The sequence below is a fragment of the Megalobrama amblycephala genome, linkage group LG22, assembly GCF_018812025.1.
Source record: "Megalobrama amblycephala isolate DHTTF-2021 linkage group LG22, ASM1881202v1, whole genome shotgun sequence".
Lineage (NCBI taxonomy): Eukaryota > Metazoa > Chordata > Actinopteri > Cypriniformes > Xenocyprididae > Megalobrama > Megalobrama amblycephala.
In genome coordinates this window covers 1,505,685-1,527,705 of record NC_063065.1, presented here as the reverse complement: position 1 = coordinate 1,527,705, position 22,021 = coordinate 1,505,685, and the positions used below count along the sequence as shown (strand labels likewise).

General features: G+C 33.8%; 1 protein-coding gene across 1 annotated transcript in view; it reads left to right on the top strand.

The window, feature by feature from the left end:
- The window catches only part of sspo (SCO-spondin), a 92,129-nt gene that overhangs the window by 28,319 nt on the left and 41,789 nt on the right, over window positions 1-22,021 (top strand). Inside the window, 31 exon segments of the mRNA XM_048175527.1 lie at window positions 169-319; window positions 541-700; window positions 868-922; window positions 1,032-1,145; window positions 1,370-1,615; window positions 3,374-3,501; window positions 3,609-3,750; window positions 3,899-4,051; window positions 6,235-6,446; window positions 8,787-8,808; window positions 8,907-9,027; window positions 9,159-9,372; window positions 9,460-9,601; window positions 10,737-10,955; window positions 11,032-11,193; window positions 12,923-13,090; window positions 13,167-13,331; window positions 13,409-13,600; window positions 13,693-13,815; window positions 15,244-15,373; window positions 15,456-15,581; window positions 15,662-15,753; window positions 15,821-16,003; window positions 17,742-17,912; window positions 17,990-18,242; window positions 19,854-19,900; window positions 19,986-20,156; window positions 20,303-20,437; window positions 20,531-20,673; window positions 20,763-20,857; window positions 21,904-21,953. Coding sequence (XP_048031484.1) covers window positions 169-319; window positions 541-700; window positions 868-922; window positions 1,032-1,145; window positions 1,370-1,615; window positions 3,374-3,501; window positions 3,609-3,750; window positions 3,899-4,051; window positions 6,235-6,446; window positions 8,787-8,808; window positions 8,907-9,027; window positions 9,159-9,372; window positions 9,460-9,601; window positions 10,737-10,955; window positions 11,032-11,193; window positions 12,923-13,090; window positions 13,167-13,331; window positions 13,409-13,600; window positions 13,693-13,815; window positions 15,244-15,373; window positions 15,456-15,581; window positions 15,662-15,753; window positions 15,821-16,003; window positions 17,742-17,912; window positions 17,990-18,242; window positions 19,854-19,900; window positions 19,986-20,156; window positions 20,303-20,437; window positions 20,531-20,673; window positions 20,763-20,857; window positions 21,904-21,953 — 4,485 coding nt within the window.

Genomic DNA, 22,021 nt, shown 5'->3' with positions numbered 1-22,021 from the left:
CACATTTCACAATTATTTAATGCAACTTATTGTCAGTCAAAACCCTTTGATGCAAAACATTTATTTGAAGTACCCCTTGAGATCTTAAGAATGTTTGTCATTTTCAGCATAAGTTTCTTGTTCAGATAAATCTTGCAAGCTGTTTTATCCCATGTGTGTGACTATCAGTTCACTGCGGCTGGTCGTCCTGGTCTCTCTGGGGCGAGTGTTTGGGTCCATGTGGAGTTCAGAGTGTCCAATGGTCTTTCCGAAGCCCGAATAATCCCACAAAACACGGCAATGGCCGACAGTGCCGCGGAATTTACCGCAAGGCCCGGCGGTGAGTGTATGCATCCTAGAAAAATGCATCCTTGAAAAAAATAAACACACAACGGCCATTTCGCTTTAGCAGATTATTTTATTTGTCACATTTATGCATTTAGAAGAAGCTTTGATCCACTTGGATTCAAGGCAGTATATATTTTATTAGTTCATGCATTCCCTGGGAATCAAACCCAGGACCCTGCCGCACAGATCATAACTGTGTTTGTGTGTCCTCAGCTGTCAGACAGAGCCGTGCAGAGAGTGTGAATATCGTGGACACACATATGCGGTGGGCGAGCGCTGGAAAGGCGGTCAGTGCCTGCTGTGCCAGTGTTTGCCCAACTTCACAGTGCAGTGCGGCCCGTACTGCCCTTATTCTGCCACTGGATGCCCACAGGTGTGTGTGTGTTTAAAAGACACCTAACAATCAGTAATATTATCAATTTAACAAAACTTAAACTGAATAATGAAACTATTGTCTTCTGTAGAGCTGCTTAATTTACTGTGTGAAAGAGGCGATATATATCACTGGTTTAACTGGGCAACATTTGTTCTCCATTTCAGGGTCAAACTCTGATTCCAGGGGAAGGAGACATGTGTTGCTATTGTGAAGAGAAAGGTTTAACTTATTTATCATGATAAATTATTTTACTTGTGGTTTTTGTCATCATAATAACACCTGGTGATTCATGTGCAGTTGTTTATGCAGAAGTCTGTTGTGTTGTCAGGTAATATCACCACTGTCGTGACGACTACACCAATGGTCCTGCCAATAACGGTTGGACCCTCCACACCACCAGAGGGCCCTCCGACTGTGCCAACGTACCCTCTGCCACCTGGAGGTCAGTTTCATCTTGTCCCAAATGGAACCCTAATGCCCAAAGTATACTTTGTTTTACACGCACAGTCGAACGCGCAAAGTGTACTTCATTTTATACTTCATGTTCGACACATGACCGGTATTGTAACCCTCGCATCCACATTCAGTGTTTATTTATTACTTTGATGCATCAGAATCATTTACAGCTCTGAAGTGTTTTCAGATATTCTGTGTGTTGTTTTATAGATGAGTGTTGGTCAGCTCTGGGAGTTCACTCGCTCCCCGCCACCAGCTTCAGCGCCTCGTCCCATCAGCCCGGCCACCCTCCGTCAGCGGGACGTCTGCACGTTCGAGAGCTGCACAGCGACCTGCAGGGCTGGAGCCCGGAGCCGGAGCAGTACAGAGAGCTCCCGGCCGGGACCCCTGATGAGGGGGGGCACTCCAGTGGCCCCTACCTGCAGATCGACCTGCTCAGACGCTACAACATCACAGGTGACGGATGAATTCAGTTATAATTATGCCTTTTTTGATCATGTAATGTTTTGAAATGTATATAGTTCAGATACTCTAGGGTGTTCTTAGGTGGTTACTAGGTAGTTTCTAGGGTGTTCTGGGTGATTGCTAGGGCATTGCTGTGTGGTTACTAGGCAGTTGCTAGGTTGTTCTGGGTTGTTACTAGGATGTTGCTGTGTGGTTGCTAGTGTGTTGCTAGGGTGTTCTAGGTTGTTGCTAGGATGTTGCTAGGATGTTGCTGTGCAGTTACTAGGGTGTTGCTAGGGTGTTTTAGGTTGTTGATAGGATATTGCTGTGTGGTTACTAGGCAGTTGCTAGGTTGTTCTGGGTTGTTACTAGCATGTTGCTGTGTGGTTGCTAGTGTGCTGCTAGGGTGTTCTAGGTTGTTGCTAGGATGTTGCTGTGCAGTTACTAGGGTGTTGCTAGGGTGTTTTAGGTTGTTGATAGGATATTGATGTGTGGTTACTAGGCAGTTTCTAGGTTGTTACTAGGATGTTGCTGTGTTGTTGCTAGTCTGTTGCTAGGGTGTTTTAAGTTGTTGATAGGATATTGCTGTGTGGTTACTAGGCTCTTGTTAGGGTGTTTTGGGTTGTTGCTAGGATATTACTGTGTGGTTACTAGGCAGTTGCTAGGGTGTTCTGGGTGGTTGCTAGGTTGTTGCTGTTTGGTTACTAGGCAGTTGTGAGGGTGTTCTGGGTGGTTGCCAAGATTTTGCTGTGTGATTACTAGGCAGTTGAAAGAGAGTTCTGGGTTGTTGCTAGGATGTTGCTGTGTGGTTACTAGGGTATTGCTAGGGTGTTTTAGCTTGTTGTTAGGATGTTGCTATGTGGTTACTAGGCAGCTGCAAAAGTGTTCTGGATCGTTGCCAGGATGTTGCTGTGTGGTTGCTAATGTGTTGCTAGGTGTTCTAGGTAGTTGCTAGTATGTTGCTGTGCAGTTACTAAGGTGTTGCTAGGGTGTTTTAGGTTGTTGCTAGGATATTGCTGTGTGGTTACTAGGCAGTTACAAGAGTGTTCTGGGTGGTTGCTTGGATGTTGCTGTGTGGTTACTAGGGTGTTGCTAGGGTGTTTTAGGTTGTTGCAAGGATATTGCTGTGTGGTTACTAGGCAGTTGCAAGAGAGTTATAGGAGGTTGCTAGGATGTTGCTGTGTGGTTACTAGGGTGTTGCTAGGTTGTTTTTTTAGGTTGCTGCTAGGATATTGCTGTGTGGTTACTAGGCAGTTGCAAAAGTGTTTCCTGTTTGTTGCTAGGATGTTGCTGTGTGGTTTCTAGGGTGTTGCTAGGGTGTTTTAGGTTGTTGCAAGGATATTGCTGTGTGGTTACTAGGCAGTTGCAAGAGTGTTCTATGTGGTTGCTAGGATGTTGCTGTGTGGTTACTAGTCAGTTGTGAGAGTGTCCTGGGTGGTTGCTTGGAAGTTGCTGTGTGGTTACTAGGCAATTTCTAGGGTGTTCTGTGTGGTTACCAGGATGTTACTGTGTGGTTACTAGACAGTTGCAAGGGTGTTCTGGGTGGTTGCTTGGCAGTTGCTAGAGTATTCCTGGGTAGTCAACAGGGTGTTGCTAGATCATTCTAAGTGGTTACTTTGTCACTAAAATGAAATATGGCTGTTCATGTACCTATATGAAAGAAGCAGCATGCAAGATGATGATAATAGTGATGCTTTGCTTTTCAAGGACCACTAAAGTAAAATAAAACTGTGATGTGACTGTGTTGATTGTTTGTGTCTGGTGTTTTAGGCTTGTTGACTCAGGGTGGCGGCGTGTTTGACACGTTTGTGTCCAGCTTCTATCTGCAGTTCAGCAGCGATGGCCGTCAGTGGTACACGTATAAAGAGATGATCACAGACGCCAGACCTAAAGCAAAGGTGATGCATATATAAACTTTTTTTCTGTCAATAGAGGCTGAAATCTTAAAGATGGAAACTTGTGTAATACTGGATTAGTTCAGAATAGAATATTTTGTTTCTTCCAGGTGTTTCAGGGCAACAGTGATGACCGCGGCGTAGCTCTGGCCCGCCTGGACCGGATGGTGTCGGCTCGGTTTGTGCGGATTCTGCCTCATGACTTTCAGAATGGAATCTATCTGAGAGTTGAGCTCATGGGCTGCGCTGATGGTATCCTTTCATTTCCTTCTGCATTACATATTAAGTGTCAGAAAACAGGCCTAAAAATGAATTTTCTGCCATCATTTATTCATCATGATGCCATTTCCCATTATTGAATCTGGAGTTTCACATCTTCCCTCTGTATCTTTCCCATCAGAGCACGAGCAGTCCACACCTGCCCCGCCCCTGCGTCCCTGCAGAGAGAGAGAGTTCCTCTGCAGAAACGGCCGCTGTGTTCCTGCTGGTCCTCAGGGGGCGCTGTGTGACGGGCTCGACGACTGCGGGGACGGAACAGATGAGGAGAACTGCGGTGGGAACCAGTGGTGTAATCATTTACAAAAACAAAATGACTAAAATTTAACTTAAATGAAAATGATTAAATGATGGAAACTAATTCAAAATACTAATAAAAACTATAATAGAATAATAACTTGGGATGCCAACGATTAATCGATGATTGATTATTCTATGCTGCACGGTAAATCAATACCTGTCAATCTGAGGAATCAAACCATCTGTAAAACAGTGTCTGACTGGTCTCTACACATCGTCTCCACCCACCAGTTTAGATTGGTTGAATCCCACTGCATCCCGAAAGTCCTATAGCTTTAGCCAAGCAGCATGTCACTACGTGATCTACACCCAGATAGCAACTTTTTGTTGGCCCAGATCCGGCCCACATCTGGCACATGAGGAATGATGATCTGGGCCACATGTGGCGTGGAATGATGGCATCTGGGCGGACTGCTCCTTTTTGCCAGATATGGGCCACATGCAGGCCATAGCAATGCCAAGAGCAAAGAAATAAAACAACTGGACCTTATCTGACAGACAAAATCTTTATATATTACTTATAGAGTCATCTCAGCATTAACAAGCCAGTTATCAAGCAGAATCACTGAAGGAAATAAGAGAACAGAGACAAAAGAGACAAACAGTCAGAAACACAAAAACTACAAGTGACTTCAGCTACAGCCTTAGATGAAATCAACTGAAGATAAAAGACCAGACTGACAAAGTTGCTGTCTTGGCACATTGTCAGTAGACCACCTGCTCTAAATAAATATGCAATCTACTATGGTTTACTAATGTTTACGAATTTACAAACAAAGCGTGGTTCAAAAGCCTAATGTGTATACTGTTTACAAGTGTGTTGGCGGCACTTTTCCATACAAATACTTGGAATAGTTTGGTCTCTAAGTAAATCAAATATGCTTGTTGTATTCTACTACTTGAGGCCTTTTGAATGATATATGAAACACAATGATTTTACAGATCATATTTTCATGTTAAAGGTACAATATGTAAGATTTTTGGATTAAAATATCCAAAAACCACTAGAACAGAAAGATTGCAGGTGAGCAACTGTTTGGATGGATACGTTCATCCGAACTAATTATGGTATATAGCTCATCACAGTACGTCTTATTGATTGAACTCGTTTTCTTGGTTTACAGCGAGTACCATGTTTTACCATGCCTAATATCGATCTAGCTTACTGCAAGTGTCTCACAGCAACCGCCAAGCGAACGCAGAGTAGCACAATAACAGCTTTCAACACACAAATGTATCTAATATGATAAACAGCGCTGTGTTACCCCACATACGCTTGACCGGAAGAAGCGGAAGTGGCGACTGCGGCATAATAAAAGTCCCGCTGCTCTCGAGGCATGTGTTGTGCTCGTCTCTCATTAGCAATTGCTCCAGTGATCCTGCTCTGCTTCATACTACGGTGATGTTAATCTCATCCATGAACATGATTTCTGCCCAAGTCCCGTCCCGATTCTTTTCCACCAGCTGTAGACATGAAGACGGCATCTCCCAAGATTCCGTGCTCAAACTCGGCATCATCAAGCTACGCCTTTGTTTTGAATAGGTGACCTCTAGTGGTGAAAATCTACATATTGTGCTTTAAGCAGAATTTTTTTATGCTATGAAAATAGAGAACTTCTAATATGTGAGCAAAATTAAAAGCACTTGTTTAGTGATTTTCCGTAAAGCCAAGTTTCTAAGATTTAAAACGACACCTATTTTGTATTGGTTAAGCAAGAGGTTAAGTAACATAACTTAGCAGCACCACCCACTTTGGATTTAGGAGGTTAACGATTAATTGATTAAATGATCGTTAATTTAAACAATGATTGATAATGGAAATTTATGTAACTTGACACCCCTATTAAATACCCCATCTACTGGACAATACAAACCAGAATATATTCAGAACAAACATTTCCTTCCTTGATGTAGTGATGTATTAAGCTTGGAAATGTATTTTTGCATTAATTGTTAATCTAAAACAAAAAGGAAGAAACAAAAAATATTTTGCCTCAGTTGTCATTAGCATATTGAAAAAAAAAATCTCATTATTATCAAGTCAAATGTGAAAAAAATATAAATAATGTCACAATGCAAAACTCTTAATCAAACCCTTCATTTTCTCTGTGCATATTTCCTTGTCTTACGCTTTCAAATGAAGTATTTGTTTTCTATCAGGAACTCATCCGGCTCCCAGTGTGGTCTGCCCGTCAGGTCAGTTCTCCTGTCCTCCTCCAGGGGGCTGTATTGAGGCGGAGCGTCGTTGTGATGGAGTTCCTCACTGTCCCGATGGAGCGGACGAAAGAGACTGTACACACACTAATATTACCCACATCACCCCCACTGCCGCCCCGCTCAGGACGCCCAGCAAGACGCCTGTTACCACCACTGTGAGACTTTAATATATATATATATATATATATATATATATACATTCCATTTTGATTTTTTTTTTTGCGAACTAGTCCTAGGTTTTTCACCCAATCAGAACTAAACCAGTGCAGAAATGTTGTCTGGAGACTGAATAACAAAAGTTAACGAAAAAAAAAAGTTGACATTTCGATTTACAGTCGCTAAGGGGTGCCAAAACGTTCTAAGTGGGCGGAGCCACTTTTACTAAAATGGCTATAACTCTTTAACGGAATGAGAAATGTTCTCCAAACTTGGTACACATGTTTATGGGCTCAATCCTTGGTCACAGTACAAAAAACATGGCGATTGGACACTTGGTGGCACTATGACATGAAAAAAACTAAAAACGACTATAACTATGCAACCATTGAAATTGGCATGCTGTGTTTTTATCCAAGGGGGCATGAGGGTCTATGAGGACATTGGCGTATATATGTCAAAAAACATAGCCGCCATCGGCCAATGAGGTTTGAACACCTATTAGTCAAGGTTAACGGAGGCTGATCGGAACAAAACTCAGTGTGCATGTTCGACTCATGGTCCTAGAGGTCTGTAAGAATTTTGAAAGAAATCGGCCACTAGTTGGAGCTAACGAGTTTTACACCTCTATAATCATGTGGTGTTTAACAGATCCACACAATATGCATATCATTTGATAGATCTCCTCATACTGAACAAATTTGCTTCAAGAACTGTTGCTGTCAATTAAATCATTCATTAAATATTCGCAATTGTGTAAAAAACCTACTTTTGCGAACTAGTCCTAGGTTTTTCGCCCGATCGGAACCAAACCAGTGCAGAAATGTTCTCTGGAGACTGAATATCAAAAGTTAACAGTAAAATAGTTGAAATTTAGATTTACGGTCACTAAGGGGTGCCAAAACTTTCTAAGTGGGTCGAGCCACTTTTACTAAAATGGCTATAGCTCTTTAACGGAATAAGATATTTGCTCCAAAATTGGTACATGTGTTTATAGGCTCAATCTTTGGTCACAGAACAAAAAATGTGGCAATTGGACACTTGGTGGTGCTATAACATGAAAAAAAACTAAAAACGACTATAACTACGCAACCGTTAGTCCGGTTTAATTGGAAATCGGCATGCTGTGTCTTGGTCCAAGGAGCCATGATTGTCTATGAGGACATTGGCGTATCTCGAAAATTGAATCAATGAAGTTTGAGCACCTATTAGACAAAGTTAACGGAGGCCGATCGGAACAAAACTCAGTGTGCATGATCGACTCATGGTCCTAGAGGTCTGTAAGAATTTTGAAAGAAATCGGCCACTAGTTGGAGCTAACCAGTTTTACACCTCTGTAATCATGTGGTGTTTCGATATGCATATCATTTGATAGTTCTCCTCATACTGAACAACTTTGCTTCAAGAACTGTTGCTGTCAATTAAATCATTCATTAAATATTCGCAATTATGTAAAAAACCTACTTTTGTGAACTAGTCCTAGGTTTTTCGCCCAATCGGAACCAAACCAGTGCAGAAATGTTCTCTGGAGACTGAATATCAAAAGTTAACACTAAAATAGTTGAAATTTAGATTTACGGTCACTAAGGGGTGCCAAAACTTTCTAAGTGGGCGGAGCCACTTTTACTAAAATGGCTATAACTCTTTAACGGAATGAGATATTTGCTCCAAAATTGGTACGTGTGTTTATGGGCTCAATCTTTGGTCACAGAACAAAATACGTGGCAATTGGACACTTGGTGGCACTATAACTTGAAAAAAAACTAAAAACGACTATAACTACGCAACCGTTAGTCCGATTTTTACACCTCTGTAATCATGTGATGTTTCAATATGCATATCATTTGATAGATCTCCTCATACTGAACAACTTTGCCTCAAGAACTGTTGCTGTCAGTTAAATCGTTCATTAAATATTCGCAATTATGTACAGAACTAGTCCTAGGCTTTTCGCCCGATCGGAACCAAACCAGTGCAGTACAATTCTCTGGACTCTCTAGATCAATAATTATTAAAAAAAAAGTTGAACTTTATCCTTTGGATAGCTATAACAGGGTCATTTAGAAAATAGCCATGGCAAAATAAACACAAAAGCCTATAAATCATAAACAAAAACAAAATTAGTTGAGCACATGCAGCATATGACTCTAAAGAAGCATGCTAACTTTTTTGTAGATCGGACCATAGGTGGTGCTATAACTGTTAAAAAGCGTCAAAAATCATATATTTCATATGGTAAATTGACTGTTTTGGCTGTAAATGGTCCTTTTCCTTTTTCTATGATTTAAATGGTCACATGCTTGTTTTTTCTCATTTTTCTCTCTCTTTGCATTCTCAAGGAAGCAGGACCTGGTCAGAGAGGTATGAACTCAGAAGAGTCATTATGGATTAATACAAAAAATGTTAATGGTCCTAAAACATTTTCTTTTTCAAAATATAATGACATCATCACCCATCAGGTGTCTGCTCTTCTGCTCTGGGATTGGAGGATGGGCGTGTCCATTATGGTCAGCTGACCTCGTCCTCGTACAGAGAGAATAATCCTGCTGACGCGGGCCGTCTCAACGTCGTGCCCAACGTGTGAGTATTTTTCATGAATTAAGAATATGAATCATCTTGCACAAAGAATACTCAACCAGGGTTTTAAAGCATTTAATTTCCCATGTAGCCTGATGTTTTGATGACATTGGTTTGCTTTGATGCTCTCTCAGTATGGTAATGGAGCCAGGATGGAGTCCGTTGCCTGGAGACCCTCATCCATACTTCCAGGTGGATTTCCTGGAGCCCACATGGATCTCTGGTGTGGTGACGCAGGGCAGTGAACGCATGTGGGGTTACCTCACCAAATACAGGCTCGCTTTCGCTTTAGTTGACAGCCACTTCATCAACTTCACTGAGACCGGAGACAGAGACTCTCCTCCGAAGGTAATCCAGACCCATGGATGGGATTGAGATGAAAGGAAAGTTAGCAGATGCATGTGTAAATGAAGTAAACTGTGATATTTGTGTCAGGTATTTGAGGTGAGGATGGTCGGTCGGACGCCTGTCACACGCTGGTTGGACAGACTGGTCAGAGCTCGCTTTCTCCGGATCATTCCTGTAGAGTTTCGTCCCACTTTCTATCTGCGTGTGGAAGTCCTGGGCTGTAGAGGAGGTACGACTGGAGCTTAGCTTCATTTATTATTCTTTTTAGTTTTCAATGTTTCTCTGAGACCTGGTTAATTAAGAGTCCAGGTCATATTTCACACCTCAGAAAAAACAAGAAACAAAGAAATGTGAAAATGGGGGGAAAAAAGTAATATATTTTTTTGTTTTTGTTTTTTACATTATTTTCATGACAATTAAACACATTTAAACAAAAAATTTAGTGTTATTGATATTGTATTATAGTTTTAATAATATTTATTATTTTTGTATTTTCCTTTTTTAAGTTTTAGTATTTTTTTTACTATTTTTTTTTAAATGTCTATATACGTTTTATTAATTTAATTAATTAATTGTTATTGTTATTATCAAAATAATGTTTTTAAAAAAAATCTAATTATTTTTAATATATTTTTTAAATGAATTAATAGCCAAAATTAATAATACTATTATCTATGCAAGCAATATAATTTATAAATGTATGAATTTATTAAAATTAATACATTTTAAATAGTATTTTTTCACATTCCAGTAATGAGAAATGCACTTAATTGTCATAATAAATATTATAATTATTTTTTCATATATTTTTAATTAATAAATTGCCAAAATTAATAAAACTTTTATCTTAACATGCAATATAATTTATAAATGCATGCATTTATTAAAATTAATACATTTTAAATATTTTTTTTCACATTCCAATAATCAGAAATGCACTTAATTGTCATAATAAATAGTATAATTATTTTAATATATTTTTAATTATTAAATAGCCAAAATTAATTATACTATGATCTATATATGCAAAAAAAAATTTGTACATACTTAAATATTTTTTTCACATTCCAGTAATGTGAAATATACTTAATTGGCGTAATAAATAATATAATTATTTTAAATATATATTTTTAAATGAATAAATAGCCCAAATAAATAATGCTATGATCTATACATGCAACATAATTTATAAATTAATGCATTTATTAAATATTTTAAATAATTTTTTTTCACATTCCAGTAATGAAAATTGAAATGAAAAACCTAAAAATATTTATGGTCTGAAAAAGTAGGCTTCAATCACTTTAAGCATTATATAATATAATGTATAATATATCAACATATATATCCATTCTGCTTGTCAGATGAGTTGGTCACACCCAGTAGTGAAGTGACCACAGCGCCACCTGGTGGACCAGGATTACAGAACCACACGGGACCAACAGGACGTCCCGGTTACTATAACTACACATCTGGACCTCCAGGACTTCACACCAAGAGTCCACAGGATGGCAGCCCAGGAGTGGCTCCGCCCTCCCGCATCACAACACCGCCACCGGGCATTCATATTTGTGACCACAGCCTACTCTAACAGGACAGGTGCGTGTTTCTGTGTTTGACAGGTCAGGTGCTGGTGAATAATGCTTTTCAAACATTTTTTTTCTTTTTTTCTAGACACATCTACACCCTTTGATGATGGTTTACCCAGAGTTCTGTGTGTGAAAGGACAGTTTTCCTGCAGGACGTTCGGCTGTGTGGAAGCTGCGCTTGTGTGTGACGGCCGCAAGGACTGTCCCGACGGCTCCGATGAAGATCGCTGTGGTAAAAATAAAGCACACGACGCATGTTAAGCTAATCCTAAAACTATTAAAACGTGTTTTCAGAAATTGAAGTTAAGCAGAAATAAAATAAAATATTATTTGAAAAAAAAAGAAATTGCTTGAGCTTGAGGTACTAAAATTACTAAAACTAAAAGTGGAATGAAAATATATTAAAGCTAAATAGAAATATTTAATACATTTATATTTATTATTTAAATTTTATTTATTTATTTAAGATTTATATTTAAGTGTTATTATAGTTAACAAAATGACTAAAACACATAACAAAATTAGTAAAAGTATAATGAATACTAAAATAAAAAATAAATGCTGATTCAATATATTAATAGCATTAAAGCTATTTAAAATATTTTACTTTTAGCAGTAGATCAGTATTTATCTTGCACAAAAACATTGATAACCTTAATTAATGTAACAGCATTAAATTTAAACTGATGCATTCACACAAAATATACATTTATATTATTTTATTTTATTATTTATTTTATTTCATTATTTTTTATTTCATTACTTTTTTATTTTTTATTTTATTTAATTTGATTGAAATTCATTTCATTTTATTATTATTTTTTTATTTCATCTTTTATTTTATTTTTTATTTTTATTTTTTGTTTTATATTATTTCATTTTATTATTTATTATTTTATTTCATTTTATTATTTAATTATTTTTTATTTAATTACTTTTTATTTTATTTCATTATTTTGTTATTTTGTTATTTCAATATTTTCTTTATTATTTTTTATTTCATTACTTTTTTATTTTTTATTTTATTTTATTTTTGTTTTATTTCATTTCATTTCATTTCATTATTATTTATTTTATTTCATTATTTTCTTTATTATTTTTTATTTCATTACTTTTTTATTTTTTATTTGATTTGATTTTATTGAATTTCATTTCATTTAATTATTTATTTAATTATTTTTATTTCATCTTTTATTTTATTTATTTTTTTGTTTTATATTATTTCATTTTATTATTTATTTTTTTATTTCATTTTATTATTTCATTATTTTTTCTTTACTTACTTTTTATTTTATTTCATTATTTTGTTATTTTTTATTTCAATATTTTTTATTTTATTTTATTTTAGTTTTATTTCATTTCATTATTATTTATTTTATTTCATTATTTTCCTCATTATTTTTTATTTCATTACTTTTTTATTTTTTATTTTATTTGATTTTATTGAATTTCATTTCATTTTATTATTTATTTATTTCATTATTTTTATTTCATCTTTTATTTTATTTTATTTTATTTTTTTATTTCATTTTATTATTTATTATTTTATTTCATTTTATTATTTCATTATTTTTTCTTTAATTACTTTTTATTTTATTTCATTATTTTGTTATTTTTTATTTTATTTTATTTTTGTTTTATTTCATTTCATTGTTATTTATTTTATTTAAATTTTTTTATAATTTTTTTATTTTTATATTTTATATTTTATATTTCATTATTTTTCATTTTATTTATTTTATTTTATTTTATTTTATTTTATTTTATTTTATTTATTTATTTATTTTATTTCATTACAAGTTGAATATTCTCTCATTTGTAAGTCTCGTTTGATTTTAGACTCTGATTTGAACGTGTTGACTCTCCTAGCATAAAATGCATTCGTTTACTGATCATGTGATGAAGTTTTTTGAGTAAGTCTCAATCTCAGAAACACGAATATCACCGAACTCTCTCCTCAGGCTCCGTCGCTCCTCTCCCAGGACCCGTAACCCCCTCTCAGCGCCCCCTGCTGCCCGAACGCTGCTCCTCCAAACAGTTCAGCTGCTGGAGCGGCGAGTGTGTGAGTTCGGAGAAGCGATGTGACCTCCACAGAGACTGCGCCGACGGCTCGGATGAGAGCGACTGCTGTGAGTCCACAAACACAGATCTCAGATCAGATTCAGGTGGATTGTGGGATTGAGAGAGGTCTGTTTGTGTCCCCAGTCGACTGTATTCTGTCTCCCTGGACGTCCTGGAGTCAGTGCAGCGTGTCGTGTGGTCTGGGGTCGCTCTTCCGGCAGAGGAACATCCTGAGAGACGCCCGTCCGGGCGGTTCCTGCGGCGGAGCTCAGTTCGACAGCCGGCCGTGTTTCCTGCAGGCCTGTCCGGGTACGAACAGATCACATGGTGTTTCTGTATCAACCGCACGGGTTCGAGGCTCATCGTGTTGTTGTTCTCTGTCTCAGTGGACGGTCAGTGGTCGGAGTGGACGCAGTGGTCAGGCTGTGACGTCCCGTGTGGAGGAGGACTGATGGTGAGGAACAGAACCTGCTCCAACCCTCCGCCCAAGAACGGTGGGAGAGACTGTGACGGGATGAGCAGACAAACACACGCGTGTCACATGCAGTCCTGCGGGCCGCACACGGACACACAGAGCGGTCAGATACACACACATTAACAAGAACACGCATGCACGAGTGTCACGAGTATATCTGAGTATATCTGAGCGTCCTGTCCCGCTCTGCTGCAGGCTGCACCGGAGGAATGATCCTGCTGAACGAGTCCGACTGTTTGTCTGGGATCATCGACGCGTGTCCCGTGACCTGCTCTGACCTCCATTCTGAGAGGAACTGCACCTTAAACTGCTCTGCAGGTACAATGAGATCATTTCAAGGTTCATAAACTGAAATCATTCATCACAGTCATTTATGACCTCGGACCTGATGGTTTTCAAACATCATGTTATTTATTGTATGTCAAATGTTTTATATATTAATGTGAAACAAAATAAACACGAAAACTCTGGCAGACCCGGGACATTTATCAAATAAGTAAATAGATTTTATGAATGGAAAATAAATGGATAGATATATATAGAATAAATAAATAGTACTCAAAAATGTAATAATTAATAAAAATTTATACTATTGATTATTTTAATAATATTTAATAACTAATTTTATATAGGTATAATAATAACAATAATTTGAGACTAATTTGAAAAAACAATAAAAGTCCATAATTAATACTATTATCTATTTAATATTTTTAATGAATTATTTTATTACTTTTTCATTTCATTTTATTGAATTTCATTTCATTTTATTATTTATTTATTTCATTATTTTTATTTCATCTTCTATTTTATTTATTCATTTATTTATTTTTTATTTTATTTCATTTTATTATTTCATTATTTTTTCTTTAATTACTTTTTATTTTATTTCATTATTTTGTTATTTTTTATTTCAATATTTTTTTATTTTATTTTATTTTTGTATATATATATATATATATATATATATATATATATATAAAATGTATTAAATTACAGAAATTAAAAAAAGGAATTTCTTAATTATTTTATTGCATAATTTTAATAACAAATAATTATTATAGCAATTATATAATAAATAAATTAATAAAATAATAAATAAAATATAAAAAATAATCTTTTATAATAATTAACAATTAATAATTTTTATAATAAATTTAACTATATATATACACACACACATTTATTATCCATAATTAATGCTATTATTTATTTAATATTTTTGATGAATTATTTTATTTTTTTATAATAATTAAATAATATATATATATATATATATATATATATATATATATATATATATATATATAATTTAAAAAAGGAATTTCTTAATATTTAATGCATATTTTTAATAACAATATATTTTTATATCAATTATAAAATAAGATAATTAATAAAATAATTTTTTTTTGTTTTTAATCATTTTTAATTATATAATAAAATAATTAATGCAATAATTGATTAAAATAACTAGTATTATTACAGTTACAAATGTATAATTTTAATAACAATAATATAATATAATTTATTACATATTATTAAAATATTAAGTAGTATATTTATTACAATATATATATAGAAAAATGTTTGTGTATTGTTGTTATTATAATAAATGGTACTATTTATAATTTTTATAACATTTAATAAATTATTTTTATGTAGTGTTTTAGAGAGAGAGAGAAAGAACAAAGAGAGAAATGATAATGTATGATTCATATATGGATTAAACGTGTTTCTGGTTGTTAGGATGTTATTGTCCTCCTGGACTCTTCCTACAAGATGGACGTTGTGTCGATGCCAGTAAATGTGAGTGTTTATGGGAAGGTTCGGTCATCCAGCCTGGACAGGAAGTCAGTACCAGCAGCTGCAGCTCATGGTCAGTAGATTCAACATTTCACACACGAGCGGCTCTTCTGAGTCTGTAAATGCGTGTCGTGACGTTTCATCCAATCCTGCAGCATGTGTAAAGATGGGCGTGTCACTTGCGATGACTCCAGCTGCGTCGCTCGCTGTGATTGGTCGGCCTGGTCTTCATGGACGTCATGTGACAGCAGCTGTGGGACGGGAATCCAGCACCGTTACAGGTGGACTGACTTATATCAAGACTCAAAAATAACCCTGAACATGACTAGATCTTCCTCATCACGTGTCCGTGTTTCCGCAGATCTCCTCTGAGTCCCATGGGAGCGTCGAGGGTCGAGCCGTGTGACGGGGACTCCACCGAAGCCCGCCGCTGCTCCACGCCCTGCTCAGAGGGTGAGATCTCAGCTCAGAGTTAGGATTGAACAGCAGTGTTATGCAGAGACTGACTGTGACCCTTCAGGTCCTGACGGAGTGTCCTGGAGCGAGTGGACGCTGTGGTCCGAGTGCAGCAAGACCTGTTTCCATCACGTGGACGCTGTGGGACTGAGGCGGCGCTTCAGGAGCTGTAATCACACAGACGCCGGCGCCTCCTGTGGTGGAGACGTGGAAGAACACGAGCCGTGCAACATGATCCACTGCCCCGGTACACCAGATCTGATGAGACACTCAAAGAGATGATTGTGCTTTTTTGCTCTAAATTGAAAATTCACGATGATAACATTGTGATGTTGGGATTTTACTTGACATTATACATTTCATAGTCTATAAACTGTACAATCCTTTTTTCTTTCAAATAAAATTCAAAAATAACAAAATATATAAATAAAGTCCATTTTAAAATTTCAGAGTAAAGGTATGCAAATCAAGGATATCATTAAATAAAACTAAATTTATTATAACATTTTTATCAAATCAAATCAAATCAAATATAAATGTTAGATGAAAACTTTAAACAATTTTGTTTAGTTCAAGCACTAAAATGAAACTGGAAATAAAACAAATAAAAACAGAGCTAAAACTGAAATAAAAATAAAATTATTTTAAACCTAAATAGTAATATTAAAAAAAAAATAACAAAACAAAATGAATAAATATTTATCTAAAATTAAAATGAAAACTGAAATATGAAAATCATATAAATAGCAAATTGTTTATGTATTATTTGTATTATTATTTTGTATTATTTTAATAATTAAAATGTATTTTATTAACAATAAGATTAATAATAAGTTATTATAGTAATTTGAAAAGAAAACAATTATCAGTAATTAACATTATTATTTATTTAATCACATTTAATTAATTAGATAATTATTATAGTGTTAATAATAATAAATAATAATTAAATAATTCATATATATTATATTATATTATAGTAACAATAATAATAATAAAAAGTTATTACAGTAATTTGAAAAGAAAACAAATATCAGTAATTAATATTATTATTTCTTTAACCAAATGTAATAATAATTAGATAATTATTATAGTGTTAATAATAATAATAAATAAATAATAAATCTATATTATATTAACAATAAGAATAATAATTATAAGAATAATAATAAAAGTTATTATATTATTTTGAAAATAAAACTTCTATCAGTAATTAATATTATTTATTTAATCATATTTAATTAATTAGATAATTATTATAGTGTTAATAATAAAAATAATAAATAATAATTAAATAATTCATATATATTATATTATAGTAACAATAATAATAATAAAAAGTTATTATAGTAATTTGAAAAGAAAACAAATATCAGTAATTAATATTATTATTTATTTAACCAAATGTAATAATAATTAGCTAATTATTAAAGTGTTAATAATAATAATAAATAAATAATAAATATATATTATATTAACAATAAGAATAATAATTATAAGAATAATAATAAAAAGTTATTATAGTATTTTGAAAAGAAAACTTCTATCACTAATTAATATTATTTATTTAAACATATTTAATAAATAATTTGATGATTATTATAGTGTTAATAATAATAATAATAATAAGTTATAGTAATTTAAAGAGAAAACAATTATCAATAATTATTATTATTATTATTATTTATTTAATCATATTTAGTTAATAATTAAATAATTATTATAGCAGTCATAATAATAATAAATAATAATTTATATATTATATTAACATTAATATTAATAATAATTATAATAATAAAATAAAATATTTATTATTAATTTGAAAAGAAAATAATCAATAATTAATCAAATTTAATTCATAATTAGATCATTATTATAGTGTTAATAATAATAATTCATTGAATGTAATTATTCCAGTGGAGAGAATCCTGGTGTCCCGATGAAGAGCTGCCGTATCTCTGATGTTTTCTCTCTCGTGGCTGTAGTGTCCGGCGGCTGGTCGTCCTGGTCCAGCTGGTCCGACTGTTCGTCCGAGTGTGACTCTGGAGTTCAGACGAGAGAGCGTTTCTGCAGTTCTCCTCCGCCGCTGTACGGAGGCCTCATCTGCCCCGGGCCGCACGTCCAGACCCGCGACTGCAACGTCCAGCCCTGCTCTGGTACATGATGCCCCTGTGAACCTCTCGCTGACGTCTGCAGTGTGTGTGTGTTTCTGAAGTGAATCTTTGTCGTGCAGGTGTGTGTCCGCAGGGCATGACGTTCCTGTCGAAGGATCAGTGCGAGGCTCAGGGCGGCGCGTGTCCCCGCGTGTGTCTGGACGCCATGGCGGACGTGGAGTGTGCCACTGAGTGTTATGATGGATGCTACTGTTCTCCTGGCTTCTACCTGTTCAATAACACCTGTGTGCCGCTCCACCGCTGCCCCTGTTACCATAAGGGGGCGCTGTACGCACAGGGCGACACTGTGCCTCATGACAGCTGCAACAACTGGTAACTTTCTGTTTCCTCACTGATGCATCAGAAATCTGTGGTCAGAAATCATTCAATTGACAGTAAAGACATTTATAATGTAGCAAAAGATTATTATTTCAAAATATAATAACTAAATATATAAATAAAGTCCATTTTCAAAATTTCAGAGTAAAGATATTGATTAGGTTTACAAATCAAGGATTTCATTAAAAAAAACTAAATTTATTATAACGTTTTTATCAAATCAAATCAAACATAAATGTTAGACGAAAAAATGTAAACAATTTTGTTTAGTTCAAGCACTGAAATGAAACTGGAAATAAAACAAATAAAAACGGAGCTAAAACTGAAATAAAAATAAAAAATATTAAAAAAACATAAAACAAAATTACTACATATTTATTTAAAATTAAAATGAAAACTGAACTATGAAAAAAGCACATTTAAAATATTAATAAAAGCTATAATATACTGTATAAATAATACAAAAAACAGTTTCAAATTAAAATCATATAAATAGTAAATTGTTTATGCATTATTTGTATTATTATTTTGTTTAAACTGAAGCCATTATGTATTTTATGAACAATAAGATTAATAATAAAAATAATAATAATAAAGTTATATTTTATATTTGAAAATTTATAATGTAAATAAATGCTGTTATTTTGAACTTTTTGTTTATCAAAGAATCCTGAAACATAAAAATATATCATGTTTCCACAAAAATATGACTGTTTTTAAGATTGATAATAATCATAAATATTTCTTGAGCAGAAAATCATCATATCAGAATGATTTCTGAAGGATCATGTGACACTGAAGACTGGAGTAATGATGCTGAAAATTCAGCTTTGATCACAGGAATAAATTACACTTTACTATATATTCACTTAGAAAACAGCTGTTTTAAATTATAAAAATATTTCACATTTTTATTGCATTTTTGATCAAATATACGCAGCCTTGGTGAGCAGAAGAGACTTTTAAAATCTCACCGACCTCAAACTTTTCAACAGTAGAGTGCAGAAATTTGTGTATATTTTCAAACATGATTTTTCCCATTTTTTAAATCATTTTAATATTGTAATTAATTTATTAAGTATTAATATTTTTAATGAATTATTTTATAATAATTAACAAGTAATCATTAGTGTAGTGTATATATATATATATATATATATATATATATATATATATATATATATAAACATAAATTTGAAAAAGGAAATTCTTAATAATTATTTTAATGCATAATTTCAATAACAATAAATCATTATTATAGCAATTAATTTAAATAATAATAATCTTATAATTTCTAATAATCTTTTATAATAATTAATTGCTATAATAATTATTTATTGTTATTAAGTATTCACTTAAGTAATTGGTATGACAAATAATTTTTAAAAGCTTTAATTATTATGAAAGTAAAAAATGTATATAATCAGTTTTTAAACAATTTTGGATAAATTATAATGTCATACTGCAGGATACTGCTTTGATATGACATCTCAACTACCCATGTGGCTATATATATATATATATATATATATATATATATATATATATATATATATATATATATATATATATGTATATTTCACAGTTTGTTGTGTTTCCTGACAGCACGTGTGTTGATGGAGAGATGCGGTGTGGAACAGCGCCCTGCCCTGGTGAGAATGACACATCACACCCTCCCTGCAAAGCATTCTTATATGCATTCTGTTCTGAGTAGTTTGTATACGTTCATTCCTGCAGTGGATTGTGGGTGGAGCGAGTGGACCGCCTGGAGCGCGTGCAGTCGGACATGTGACGTGGGCATCAGGCGGCGCTATCGTTCAGGAACCAATCCAGCGCCGGCGTTTGGTGGGCGTGCCTGCGAGGGCGACCGCATCGGACTGGACACGTGCAGCATTACACCTTGTTTCGGTACAGTGATCACATGACCAAAGACTATCTATTAAGAGTTCAATGCAGATCAATACCATAAAAGTAGACAATGATGGCAACTACACAAAACATAACACAGATTCACACCAGGATTATTACTCTAAATGTCATATTCCTGTGTTCAGGAGTGAAGGGCCCGTGGAGCCCGTGGTCCGAGTGTTCGGTTCCCTGCGGCGGCGGATACAGGAACAGAACCAGAGGGCCGCTCAGGACTCACGGGACGCCTCAGCAGTTCAGCGCGTGTAACCTGCAGCCCTGCGGTGAGTCCGGCTCAGTGCTGTCAAAATAAAAGTCTGAATTCCAATCAGTCAGTCACTACTAATACACACATCATTTTCTCTCTGTGGTATCAGGTAACGGAAGCGCTTGTACGAACGGTCAGGAGTGGGCCGCGTGTGTGAGAGATGAGCTGCTGTGTTCGGATTTGGGGTCGGACGTCCAGAGGGATTCCATCTGCCATCCTGGCTGCCAGTGTCCTGAAGGGTCAGCCCTGCAGGTGTGTGTGTGTGTGTGTGTTTCATTATATGTTTTTATTTGTGAATGTATATCTGTGATGTGTGATGTGTGTGTGTGTGTGTGTTTCAGGATGGCGAGTGTGTGTCTCTGTCGCTCTGTCACTGTCATGTAGATGGAGAGCAGCACAAACCCGGAGCGACAGTCACCAAAGACTGCCACAACTGGTAAAACATGTCACAAAACCATATAGATTCAGTTTAATCTAAATAAAACATCATTTTAATTAGTTTTTAAATTAATTTTAATAAGCTTTAAAATAATTTAAAAGATAAGTAATATTTTTTTATTTTAAAAATTAATTTTCAACATACATTAAACTATATACTGCATATATAATAATATATAATAATTAAAAAAATAAAATTACAAAATAATTATTTTTAGTGTTTTTTTATTATATTATACAAAATAAAATTAAATAAAAAATATATATATATATATATATTTATTTTGTAATTGAACTATTATTTTTGTAATTGAACTATTATTTTTTAATAATTATTAATAATTATTTTTGTTTTTTGTTAAGCATTTAACAATAATGCACATGAATATATAAATGCATATCAAATGTTAATATATTTTATTGATAAATAGAATACCTTTTTAATTATTAAAAAAATAATAAAAAAATAAGCACTGTAATTTTATTCTATAATATAATTTATTGTTAATAACTATCTTTATTATACTTTCGGCAGTAATACATGCAGGTATAAAAACTTTTAAAATGTTAATTTATTTTATTTATTGTTATAATACCTTTTTTACTTATTAAAAGTCTTTAAAACAATGAAAAATAAGCACTGTAATTTTATTCTATAAGATAATAGAATTTTTTTAATAATTATTTATTTTATTTGATTTGATTATATTATACTTAATCACATATTTAAAATGTTAATACATTTTATTGATATAATGGCTTTTTTAATTATTAAAAGCTTGTTGAAAACAAGAAATACAATTTTATTTTCTAATAATGATTTTTTATTATGCATTTAACAATAACACATATGAATGTATAAATACATAAAAAATGTTAATATAGTTTAAAGATTCATTTTTAAAAAGCTTAAAAAATATAAGCAATATATTTTATTCATTTTAATAATCATTAATAAATCACTTTATTATGCATTTAACAATAATACATACACTATGAATATATAAATATGAAAATAAGTGATCATGTATTTCATTCCTGCAGCACGTGTGAATCCGGAAAGCTGGTGAACTGTACGAGTGTGGAGTGTGACGGTAACGTCTGGAACCGCTCTCGTGCCGTAACACACTCTCTGATGTGTGTGTGTGTGTGTGTGTGTGTG